This window comes from Malaclemys terrapin, chromosome 21 (assembly GCF_027887155.1).
Source record: "Malaclemys terrapin pileata isolate rMalTer1 chromosome 21, rMalTer1.hap1, whole genome shotgun sequence".
Classification (NCBI taxonomy): domain Eukaryota; kingdom Metazoa; phylum Chordata; order Testudines; family Emydidae; genus Malaclemys; species Malaclemys terrapin.
Genome location: NC_071525.1, coordinates 753,504 through 765,306, shown reverse-complemented (window position 1 = coordinate 765,306; position 11,803 = coordinate 753,504). Strand labels below are relative to the sequence as shown.

At 66.1% G+C, this 11,803-nt stretch overlaps 1 protein-coding gene across 1 annotated transcript; it reads left to right on the top strand.

Annotated features, from left to right (window-relative positions):
• The first annotated feature begins 159 nt into the window (after positions 1-159).
• Positions 160-9,758, top strand: DCST1 (DC-STAMP domain containing 1). Its single transcript, XM_054011158.1, has 16 exons — positions 160-667; positions 800-925; positions 1,321-1,395; positions 1,740-1,868; positions 3,460-3,599; positions 4,141-4,318; positions 4,504-4,647; positions 5,458-5,579; positions 5,929-6,086; positions 6,499-6,598; positions 6,813-6,908; positions 7,100-7,226; positions 7,815-7,931; positions 8,212-8,354; positions 8,739-8,852; positions 9,433-9,758. Exons 1-16 carry the CDS (start codon positions 160-162, stop codon positions 9,679-9,681), a joined length of 2,526 nt encoding a protein of 841 aa, XP_053867133.1. The 3' UTR covers positions 9,682-9,758.
• The last annotated feature ends 2,045 nt before the right edge of the window (positions 9,759-11,803 follow it).

Here is an 11,803-nt window from a genome sequence, read left to right as displayed (position 1 = left end):
CTGTGGGGCTCTGCATTCGAGGTGGCACACGCCAAGGGGCCGCGGCAGCGGGGTGTGTGGGGATGGGGGCAGCTGTGCAGTGGTGCGGGGACCCGGTGTCCCACTCCTGGAGAGTCACAGGCACCGGGGCCCGGTCAGATCTCACTCGGGCAGGATTCCATGGCGGGCATCGCTGCCCGTTGCCGGGATACGGGGCACTGGCGGGCGCAGGGAGCCCCAGGCGTCGCTGCCCGTTGCCGGGATACGGGGCACTGGCGGGCGCAGGGAGCCCCAGGCGTCGCTGCCCGTTGCCGGGATACGGGGCACTGGCGGGCGCAGGGAGCCCCAGGCGTCGCTGCCCGTTGCCGGGATACGGGGCACTGGCGGGCGCAGGGAGCCCCAGGCGTCGCTGCCCGTTGCCGGGATACGGGGCACTGGCGGGCGCAGGGAGCCCCAGGCGTCGCTGCCCGTTGCCGGGATACGGGGCACTGGCGGGCGCAGGGAGCCCCAGGCGTCGCTGCCCGTTGCCGGGATACGGGGCACTGGCGGGCGCAGGGAGCCCCAGGCGTCGCTGCCCGTTGCCGGGATACGGGGCACTGGCGGGCGCAGGGAGCCCTGGAGCCACAGCGGAGGGAGGACAGCACAGGTGGCATGGAGAGACCGAGGCGGCAGAAACCGCCGAATACGAGTGAGACCCACTCTCAGGGATCCTGGCCTGGGCCCCAGCCCCTTGAATCCCAGGCCCTGTTACTGGCGGGGCAGCCCCCCATGGCGCCCTCCCCTGGGGAGACCCGGCATTAACCCCTGTCTCTCCCCACAGCCCTGAAGCGAGCCGTGCTCGGCCTGCTGCCCGCCTGCTGTGCCCGCTTCCTCTGGAGCCAGCCCGACCAGTTCTGCCTCTGCAAGTTCTTCCTGGGCGCAGGCGTTGGGGGCTTCCTGGCCCTGGGTGAGCCCAGCCGGGACTTGTAGGGGGGCTGGGGAGGCCTTTGAGGTCCCTGCTGCGGGTGAGGGGGGGGTTAAACGGAGGGGCTGCTTGGGAGCCTGTGATGGGGGCCAGTAATGCCAGGGCATTGGTGACAACAGGGATGTTGGGGTGTCTGGGGGCACTGGGGTATCGGGGGGATATTGGGGTGGGGGGTCACCCCAGTTTAGCTACATCAGCCTCCAACCCCATTTTGTTAGAGCGGTGCCATTGCCTTGCGCTGACCAGGCTGCAGCCTTCCTGGGCGTGGCACAGCTGGGGGGCGGGGCGTGTGTGGGGCCGGAGGGAGGGATGTGTGGGCAGGGAAGGGCCCCCGGGGCTCAGGGCAGCGCCAACATTCCAGCTTCTTGGCTGTCCAGGCCTCTCCCAGCTCCTCATCTTCCCCATGAGCCTCGACGAGGGTCACAAGATCGAGCTGATGTACGGGCTGGCAGGTGGGTGCCCAGAGGGTCGGTGCCCCCTGGTGGGTAGGTGCCCATGGTGAGGGGTCAGTGCCCCATGGTGAGTGGGTGCCCAGAGGGTCGGTGCCCCATGGTGGGTAGGTGCCCATGGTGAGGGGTCAGTGCCCCATGGTGAGTGGGTGCCCAGGGGGGCAGTGCCCCATGGTGGGTGGTTGCCCATGGTAGGGGGGGCAGTTCCCCATGGTGGGTGGGTGCCCAGGGCAGGGCTGTTTGTGTTTCCTGTGGTGGGTGGGTGCCTTGTGGGCCTGACTGGTGCCCAGCTGGGCCGCAGGCTGTGGGGAGAAGCCACCAGCTCTCTCAGCCCCTCTCCCCTGCAGGTGTCAATGCCCTGGGCTGGGGCATCTCCCCGCACTTCCGCTGCGCCAGCCTCCTGGTCGCCCCCAAGTTCCTGGGCAAGGAGGGGCGGCTCTACCTGCTCACCTACGTCCTAGCTGCCGTCTATGACGGTAAGGAGACAGGCCAAGGCTGGAGATAGGTGGGCGCGGGGCCCCCTTACTGGGCACCTGGTGTGACCCCCCCCACTGGGTACCAGGTGTGACCCCTCCCTCCCCACTGCGCCCTCACTGGGCACCTGGGGGTGACCTCCCCCCCTCTCCCCCCCGACTATAACAATGCTGCCTCTGGCGGGACACAACTGAGAGTATCAATTCAGGACAAATTGCTCAGAGCAGGGCAGTCACAGCCCAAGGCTGGGGTCCTTTACACACCAAACCAGCCAGACAGAGGGGACTTCGGTCTCACCCCACTGGATAACCACAAGTCACACAAGCAAATCCCTCAGACACTCCAGTTTCCCAGTATCCCCACCAGCGCCACTCGTTACGGGGACGAATGATTATGAAAACCAACACCCCAGTAAAAGAAAAAAGTTTCCCTCGATCCCAAAGGACCAAGCCCCAGACCCAGGTCAATATACCAGTCAGATCTTACCCACAAATCACACTGTTGCCAATTCTTTACAATCTAAAATCTAAAGGTTTATTCATAAAAAGAAAGAAATATAGATGAGCACTAGAATTGGTTACATGGAATCAATTCCATACAGTAATGGCCAAGTTCTTGGTTCAGACTTGTAGCCGGGATGGGATAAGCTGCAGGTTCAAATCAAGTCTCTGGAGAACATCCCCAGCTGGGACGGGTCCTTCAGTCCTTAGTTCAGAGCTTCAGTGTAGCAAAGTCCCTCCAGAGGCAAGAAGCAGGATTGAAGACAAGATGGAGGAGCTGCAGCAACTTTTGATAGTCTCTTGCCATGTGCGCTCTGCTTTCTTTGTTCAAAAGACAAGCTGCCCAGCACATGGCCTGGAAAAACCTCCGAGTTCTGTCCATGGGCAGGTCCCTGCATGTCTTGCTGAGTCACAAGGTGTATCTGCTTCTCTCAGTGGGTCAGTTGCGTAGCTGACGGTCCGTAATGGGCCATCAAGCAGGGTAGGCAGCGCTGACACCAACTTGTCTGGGGTGTCACCCAGAAGCACACACGGAGTTGGAAATACAGACGGTCTAGAGCTGATACTTATAACTTTCAATACAAAAAGATCCATGCACCCAGATAGCATCATCATACCCAGCAAACCAGAACCTTGTCGTAGACACTTTACTTGATCTCCTTTGTACAAGATTTGGTGCCACTACAGGACTTTGGTTGCAACCATGACGTATATGGTCCCAGTTTGTGTCAATAATGTCACCCCCCTCCTCACTGCACCCTCACCGGGCACCTGGTATGACCCCCTCCACACCCACTGCACCCTCACCGGGCACCTGGTATGACCCCCTCCACACCCACTGCACCCTCACCGGGTACCTGGTGTGACCCCCCCCCCCAGCCACTGCACCCTCACCGGGTACCTGGTGTGACACCCCCCCCCAGCCACTGCACCCTCACTCGGGGTATGGCAAGGGGGGGTTGCGTTTTTCACCCCATCTCAGCAGGGGGCTGGCAGGTGGTTCTGGGGCAGGGTGGGGGCTGCCAGGTGGTTCTGGCCCCAGGCCTTGCCCTGGCGCCAGGGGCTGTGACCTGGCCACATGGCCCATCCCCAGGCCCCATCGCCAACATGCGGCACAACCTAGACGAGGTGATCCGCTCCGTGGGCTGCACTGTGGAGCTGCAGATCAACCACAGCCGGCAGATCTGGAGGGTGTCCACGGCCCCCCTGCGCGCCGTGCTGCGCGACATGGTGGTGAGGAGCAGGGAGCCTGGGCAGGAGACCGGCTGGGATGGGCAATGAGGAACTCGGGCCAGGGGGGGCACAGTGTGTGTGCGGTGGAGGGAGCGTGGGGGATTGTGGGGGGAGGCCTGGAGCACTGGGGAGCCTGGCTGGGAGGGGGGCAAAGACACCAGGATGGCGGGGAGCCCAGCTCGGGGGGCGCACGGACACCAGGGAGCCTGGCGGGGGGGGGCGCGGGGATACCGGGGAGCCTGGTGGGGGGCGCACGGGCACCGGGGAACCTGGCGGGGGCGGGAGGCATGGGGACACCGGGGAGCCTGGCGGGAGGGGCGCACGGACACCGGGGAGCCTGGCGGTGGGGGGCACAGGGATACCAGGGAGCCCGGCTGGGGCGGGCAGATGAGCTGGGCAATTGAGGACAGGCACTGGGGTAAGGGCAGTGGGACAGGAGCTGCACTGGGTAGTGGTTCCTCGGGGTCCACCACTCAGCCCAGGGTGGGGTCCCCCCATCGGCAGACCCCCCCCCCCCCGTGAGCACTTTTTCCCCCAGCAGAAGGGCGGGCAGACCCTCAATGCAGAGACCCGGAACGTCTCGCAGGCGTTCGCGGGGCTAAACGAGCAGGTGGCCAGCGAGGCGGGGTACGGCGTGAGGCGCCCGCGCCAGGCACAGGGGCACCACGCCCCCAGCACACAGCAGCTGTACGAGCAGAAAACCAAACTGCGCTGCAAATGTGAGTGTGCCCAGGCTGCGCAGGAGTGGGGGGCACAGTGCCAGGCGGGCTGTGGGGGGCCGGGGGCCGAGGCAGGGCCAGGCTGCACCAGGCAGGGCTGCGGCTCCGCTCGCTCTGTCGGGCTGAGCCGGGGGGCTGCGCTGGGCTGTGGCGAGAGGCCCGAGTGACCTGCTCCTCCCCCCCAGACGTGATTGACGAGGCGATCGGGCGTTGCCAGGCCTGGTTCGACACCAAGCACACGGCCTGTCTGCGGCGCGTTGCGGTGCCCCTCATCAGCCACCTTCTCTGCCTGCCCATGAAGTTCAAGTTCCTCTGCCACGTGGTGCAGGGTGAGTCTTTGGGGCTGTTGCGGAGTGTGGGGGAGTTAGGGCCCTGCACCCCTCTTCCCGAGATTCACTGCGACTCTCAACCAGCCAGTAAAGCAGAAGGTTTATTTAAGGACAGGAACACCGTCTCAAGCAGAGCGTGTAGGTACGACCAGACCCCCTCAATTAGGTCCCTCTGGGAGGTTCAGGGAGCTTAGACCCCAGCTTGGGGTTCCCTGCGTTGCACCACCCAGCCCCAACCGAAACTAAACTCCCAGCCCCTCCCGCTGCTCCTCTCCTTTGTTCAGTCTCCCGGGCAGAAGGTGTTAATTCTCCCCACCCCCGTTCCTGGCTCAGGTTACAGCTCAGGTAGCTTCCTTCAAGGGAAGTCCCCCCTCCTCACTGCAATCCCCCTGCAACATTCCCAGGTCAAATCTGCCCTGCTCCCTGCTCCGTCACAGGGGCGACCCTGGGCTGGGGGCAGCGGTGGGGGAGGGGAAGGGGCCAGAGGGTGACCCCATGGTGGAGGACCTGGGAGCCCCGGGCTGGGGGGAGCAGGGCTGCTGCGTGCCCAGGTCCAGGGACGTGGGTGGTGGGGAGGTCAAGGCCTGCTGCAGAGGGTGAGAGACCCTCGTTCCATCGCTCCTCCCCACGCTGGGACCCTCCCTCATCCGGGGCCCCGGTGCTGCCAGACCCCGGCTCTGAGCCCAGAAGAGCCAGGAAGCCCCCACACACCTTTAGCGGCCCCGAGGGACAGGTGGGGCTGTGCCCACGACGGGGGACAGGTGAGGGGCTCCCCACTCCATGCAGCTCACTTCACCCCCGCCCCCCCAGTGATGCACGCCTGGTGCAGGGACAAGATCCCCGTGGAGGGCAACTTCGGCCAAACCTACGACAAGGTGAACGGCTCCGTGGCCAGCATCAGCCAGGACTTCAGCGCCCAGCTGGTCGTCAAGGTGTGAACGCCCTGTCCGCAAAGTAACGCCCGCCCTTCCCCCATCCCTATGGTGTGACGCCCGCCCTTCTCCCTGCCCCTGATGTAACGCCCGCCCTTCCCCCATCCCTAGGGTGTGACACCCACCCCTCCCCCCAAGATGTGACACCCACCACTTCCCACATCACTCTAGGGCAGAATGAGTGCCCCCCCCGGGGTGTGAGCCCGACCTTTCCCCCCGGCCAGGCCCCAATGGTGCAGAAAGCCTCCCCTGTACAAAGTGCCCCCAGAGGTGAGATGCCCAGCGCCCACGCCTGCTGGGACCATGGGGAGGGCTGCACGCCCCTGCTGACTGGCTCTCTGCCCCCCAGCACGAGGCCCAGGACACGCTGGTGGGCGTGAACGTGTCCCGGGAGCGGCTCACCGAGGAGGTGACCTCGCACGTGCGTCAGCAGAGCGTGCGGCTGGGCCAGGCCATCTCCGTGCTGCGCCTGCTGCTCTCCTGCACCTTCCTCTTCGTCTTCATCTCGTGAGCTCAGCCACCGGCCTGCGGGGGGCAGGGGACGGGCTCTGTTCCCTTGCATGGGATGGCACCGAGCCCCCACGCCCACATGCCCTGGGGGGATGTTATGGGACGCAGCACGGCCTAGGGGGTAGAGCACGGCCTGGGACTCTGGAGACTGGGATTGGCCACTGGGTGACCTGGGGCAAGTCCTGTTCCAACTCCATGCCTCAGTTTCCCCATGTGTAAAACGAAAACCGGGATCCTGACCTTGTAAAGCCCGTTGCGACCTCTGGACGAGCTGTGTGCAGACTGGGACGAGGCCTCCCCTGGCAGCAAGGGGTGGGCCCTGTGCCCCATGTGCCTGTCTGGCAGTGCCCAGCATGGGGGGGTTGGCCCAGCGGGGCCCCAGGTCTCAGCTCCCCCACTCATCTCCCAGCGCTTTCTCCTACACGAACCACTACAACCACGATATCCGCTTCGACAACCTCTATGTCACCACCTACTTCCGCCAGCTCGACGCCCGGCGCTGGAAGCAGGTGAGGGCACCTGGCCTGGCTCGGGGAGGGCATGGGGAGCCGCGGGCTGGGGATCAGAGGGCTCGGGGATGGGGTCTCAGGCAGACAGTCCACGAATTGTCCTGCACCCTGTTGCCATTCCAGGTGAGTGCCCCTGGCCGGGAGGTGGGGTGAGGGCCCTCGGGAGGGGCAGGCCCTGGGTGCCAGCCCGTGCTGCTCTGCTTTGTCTCTCCAGAAGAAGCGTACGTTGCTGCCCCTGCGCCGGGCCGAGGTCTCCGGCGTGATCTTCCCCTGCAGGCCGGCCATGCAGCCGCCCGAGCTGAAGAGCCTGGTGAGTGGGGGCCGGGGGCCACGCTGGCACAGGCTGTCCTGGCTGCCCGGCGGCGTCACCCCCGTGGGAGCCCTGGCGGCTGCGCTGACCGAGCATCGCAGGTGTGCCTTGCGGGAGCACTGGGCTGGAAGCAGGGGACGTTTGGTTGGCCGGGGGGCTGGGGGAGGCTGTAACGCTCTTCTCCCCCTCAGATGCTGGAGCTGCTGGAGTGCATCCCCCCGCTGCTCTTCCTCCTGCTGGCCTGGGGCCTCGACCATGTGCTCTACACCATGTTCAGCGTTATCCGGCACCACTCCTTCGTGCAGTACTCCTTCCGTAGTGAGTGCCTGGCACGGGCAGCCGCCCCCCAATGGCACCGTCCCCAGGGACAGCGCAGCTCCCCTGCCCCATGGCACCGTCCCCAGGGACAGGCACAGCTCCCCTGCCCCATGGCACCGTCCCCAGGGACAGACACAGCTCCCCGCCCCATGGAACCATCCACAGAGGGGGCAGTGCCCCCAGCCCCATGGCACCGTCCCCAGGGACAGGCACAGCTCCCCTGCCCCATGGCACCGTCCCCAGGGACAGGCACAGCTCCCCTGCCCCATGGAACCATCCGCAGAGGGGGCAGTGCCCCCAGCCCCATGGCACCGTCCCCAGGGACAGGCACAGCTCCCCCACCCCATGGAACCATCCCCAGAGGGGGCAGTGCCCCCAGCCTCATGGCACCATTTCTGGATGATGGCCTCCCTCCAGCAGCAGCAAGTGCCTTTCACAACGTCTGGTAGAGGGCACCGGCACTCCAGCCCCACAGGCAGGGCTCGCCAACTCCCCTCCCTGCCTTCCCTAGGCCTCTACAACCCCCCCCCCCCGTGTGTGTGTCCCAGGGTCCCCCTCCCCATGACCCCGACTCTCTGCCCGCTGCAGGCAGCCACCACCTGGAGGTGCGGGTCGGGGGCCGCTCCCTGCTGGCCCGGCTGCTCCGAAGCACCATCGGCGCCTTGAACACGTCCTCCGAGATGGCGCTGGAGTCGACTAACCTGGGTGAGGGTGGGGGAGATGGACACCCCTCCCCCACATGGAGGGTGCCCAACCCCCAGGCATGGGGATCCTGAGGGCGCAGGCTCCCGTGGCCTGGCCCATCTCTGCCCAGCCGGGGGGCTGCTGCCCAGGCCAAGCCCAGCCACTCTCCAGACCCTTGGGCCCTGCTCCCTCCCTGTAGATATTCCCCCCTTCCCTCTGGAAATTCACTGGGGTCGTCCCGAGTGAGACGAGGGGAACAGGGAGCCGAGGCCTCACCCTGTCTGTCTGTCCGGCCCCGCAGCCTGCCTGCCGCAGCTCCAGGCCATGACGCAGAGCGACTACCTTTCCAGCTGCCTGCCCCTGGGGGCCCTGGTGCTGCTGTGTCTGGGGCAGGTGTATGCCCACCGCCTGCGCCGCGTCATTGCTGCCTTCTATTTCCCCAAGGTGAGCCCCCCGCCCTGCGCTGACCCCGAATCCTGCCCCTGGCTGAGACCCCCCAGTGACCCCTCCCCCATCCCCGAATCCCCCCCCGACCTGAGGACCTGCCGTGACTCCTCCCTCCCCTCTATCCCCAATACCCCGCTGACCCTCCAACGCTTCCTCTCTTCCGCCATCTCCCCTCTGGTCCCTCCACACGCCCTCCCTCCTGTCTCTGTTAATGGGGCCCAGGTAGATTCCAGCCAGGGCCCCCTGCCTGGGCTGGGGGCTGACCCTGCTCTCCCCAAACTCCTGGGGGTGGGGTCACCCCCAGATCCCAGGGGAGTGGAGCTGGGGGAGGGGCTCTGCCTCCCTGCCCCCACGGCCCCTCAGGCTCTCCCCTCCGGCCAGCGGGAGAAGAAGCGGGTTCTCTTCCTGTACAACGAGCTGCTGCGTAAGCGCCAAGCCTTCGTCCGGCTGCAGAGGAGACGCATCGCCCGGCACGCCCGGCGGCACCAGGCCTTTGTGAGTGCGGGCGTCGGCTGGGCTGGGCGGGGATGGCGAGGGGCAGGGGAGGGCCCTGCAGCCCCCACGTACGTACACACCTCTGCACGCCCAGGGCAACACGCGCCTCTGGGCACCTGTGGAGACAGCAGCCACACTCACGCCAGATGGTGAGAGCCATCGCACACCCCTTTGCACAATTGCGCACATGCTCACACATGCATGGGGGAGCCATTGCACACACCCTCTGCACACCTGTGCACACACTCGCTCATCTGTGGGAGATGTTCCACGCCCGTTGCCACAGGTGGACGGCCACCCCTCCCCGCGCAGCCCTCCCCAGCTTGCGTTATTCTGCTCCTCCCCCACTCTGTCTGCTGTCCCCAATTCCAGGGCAGGGCTTCCCCTGCTCGGCCCAAGTCCCATCATGGGCTCTGGCTCCCACTCTGACCCCACAGCCAGGACAAGACCCCGGCCTGGGCTGCGGGGGAGGATGCCAAGCAAAAGCCCAGGGAAACGGCCTCTCCCAGTCCCTGGGGAGAAGGACCCACTGCCCACGCCTGCCTAGAGCGCCCGGTCTTGGGTCTTGTCCCTGCTGCAGGAGAAGCCCCTGCTGGAGCGTTTCTACCTCTGGTGCCCACTTCTGCGCCGCTGCCTGCGCCGGTACTGCGTGCTGTGCGGTTCGCCCGAGAGCCGCACCTCCCAGCCGTGCCCGACGCCCACCTGCGGCACCATCTACTGCCGGCCCTGCTGGAGGGACATGGGGCAGGTCTGCTTCGCCTGCACCCCCGGCCACGCGCCCCTGTCTGGAGACAGCAGCAGCGAGGAGCAGATGACCTACGCGGACTGAGGCGTGGGGGGCCAGCGGGAGGTTCCTCCCCAGGTTGGGGCTCCTGGCTCATTAAACAGACGCTGCTCTTGGCCTTGGTGGCGGTCTCCTGTCCCCCTCTAGCGGCTGGGGCACAGTCAGGATAACGGCCTGCTGCTCCTGCTGGCAGCCTGTGGTCGGGGCAGTCCCGGGGAGCTGGTGTTTGCAGACCAGGGGCTGATCCTCAACTCTCCCCTCCCATCTTTGGTCCCCCCCCCCCATTGCCCCAGCCCCCCCCGCCAATGCCTGTGACCCAGCGAGAGCAGCTGGGAGCCAGCACCACTAAGGGCAGAACAGGAGAACTTGGGGCACCTTAGAGACTAACACATTTCTTGGAGCATAAGCTGTCGTGGGCTACAGCCCACTTCATGGGATGCATAGACTGGAACATACAGTGAGGAGATACTGTATATACACATAGAGAGAAGATGCCATACCAGCTCTAAGAGGCTAATGAATGAAGATAACCTCTATCAGCAGGAAAAAACCTTTTGTAGTGATAATCAAGAGGGTCAGTTACAGACCGCTGACAAGAGGTGTAAGGAGAGTCATAAGGAAATAGATTCAAGTAGTGTAAGGACTCAGCCATTCCCAGTCTTGATTCAAGCCAGAGTTTTGTATGACTCAGCTCCAGCCCCAGATGTGTGGAGCCAACTCCCCCTTCAAAGGTAGTCCCCCCTCCCCATCTCCAAGCGGCCCCCGGCCCATCTGGGTCGCCCTGAAGCCTTGCAGCAGTAGAAGCTTCTCCTGTTAGCCCGGTCCTCCTGCGCCATGGTCAGCACTGCAGGGGACAAAAGGGACAGAGAGAGTGGGGGCTTGGGAGAGATTTGGGGGCACAGGGGGTGGGACTGGAGAGTGAGCAGGGCAGAGGGATCAGAGGGGGTGGGGGACAGAGCAGGGGGTGAGCAGGGCAGACGGTGTTTGGGGGGAGGAGGTGGGGAGTGGGGCGGCAGGGACAGAGCCCATTCAGGGGGCGGGGGGGGTGAGCAGGGCAGTTGGGGGGCAGGGGGATCAGGGGGTGTTTGGGGGCAGGGGGAGGGGAACCGGGCAGTTGGGGGGCAGAGGGATTGGGGTGTTTGGGGCAGCAGGGGGGAATGGGGCAGTTGGGGGGCAGAGGGATCATGGGGAGTTGGGGGAATGGGGTGGGGAGCGAGGTAGTTGGGGGCAGAGGGGGGCTGAGCAGGGCAGTTGGGGGGCAGACGGGTCAGGGGAGTTTGGGGGCAGGCGGTGGGGAGCGGGGCAGTTGCGGGGCAGAGTCTGGGGGGCAGGCCGAGGGGATCGGGGCTGTTTGGGGACAGAGGGGGGCTGAGCAGAGCAGTTGGGGGCAGAGGTGTCGGGGTGTGAGGGGCAGTAGGGGGGCAGAGGGGTCGGGGTGTGGGGGGCAGGCGGAAGGGAGCGGGGCAATTGGGGGGCAGAGGGGTCAGGGTGTGGGGGGCAGGCAGAGGGGAGCGGGGCAGTTGGGGGGCAGAGGGATCGGGGTGTGTGGGGGGAAGGTGGAGGGGAGTGGGGCAGTTGGGGGGCAGGAGTCTGGGGGGCAGGCGGAGGGGAGTGGGGCAGTTGGGGGCAGAGGGGTCGGGGTGTGGGGGGCAGTAGGGGGCAGAGGGGTCAGGGTGTGGGGGGCAGGCGGAGGGGAGTGGGGCAATTGGGGGGCAGAGGGGTCAGGGTGTGGAGGGCAGTAGGGGGGCAGAGGGGTCAGGGTGTGGGGGGCAGGCAGAGGGGAGTGGGGCAATTTGGGGGGCAGAGGGGTCAGGGTGTGGGGAGCAAGCGGAGGGGAGCGGGGCAGTTGGGGGGCAGAGGGGTCGAGGTGTGGGGGGCAGGTGGAGGGGAGCGGGGCAGGTGGAGGGGAGCGGGCCGTGGGGGGGCAGACAGAGGGGAGCAGGGCAGAGGGATCGGGGTGTGGGGGGCAGGCGGGAGGGAGTGGGGCAGTTGGGGGGCAGAGGGGTCGGGGTGTTGGGGGCAGGCAGGAGGGAGGGGGCAGTTGGGGGGCAGAGGGATCGGGCTGTGTGGGGCAGGCGGAAGGGAGGGGGCAGGTGGGGGGCAGAGGGATAGGGCTGTGGGGGGCAGGCGGAGGGGAGAGGGCAGGTGGGGGGCAGGGGTCTGGGGG

Bases quoted from the DNA above. Each gene is read 5' to 3' on its own strand.
- DCST1 (XM_054011158.1), top strand. From the start codon at position 160: ATGGCGGGCATCGCTGCCCGTTGCCGGGATACGGGGCACTGGCGGGCG. The intron at 668-799 runs GTGAGACCCACT...CTCTCCCCACAG, and splicing joins GCAGAAACCGCCGAATACGA to CCCTGAAGCGAGCCGTGCTC. The intron at 3,600-4,140 runs GTGAGGAGCAGG...TTCCCCCAGCAG, and splicing joins CCGTGCTGCGCGACATGGTG to AAGGGCGGGCAGACCCTCAA.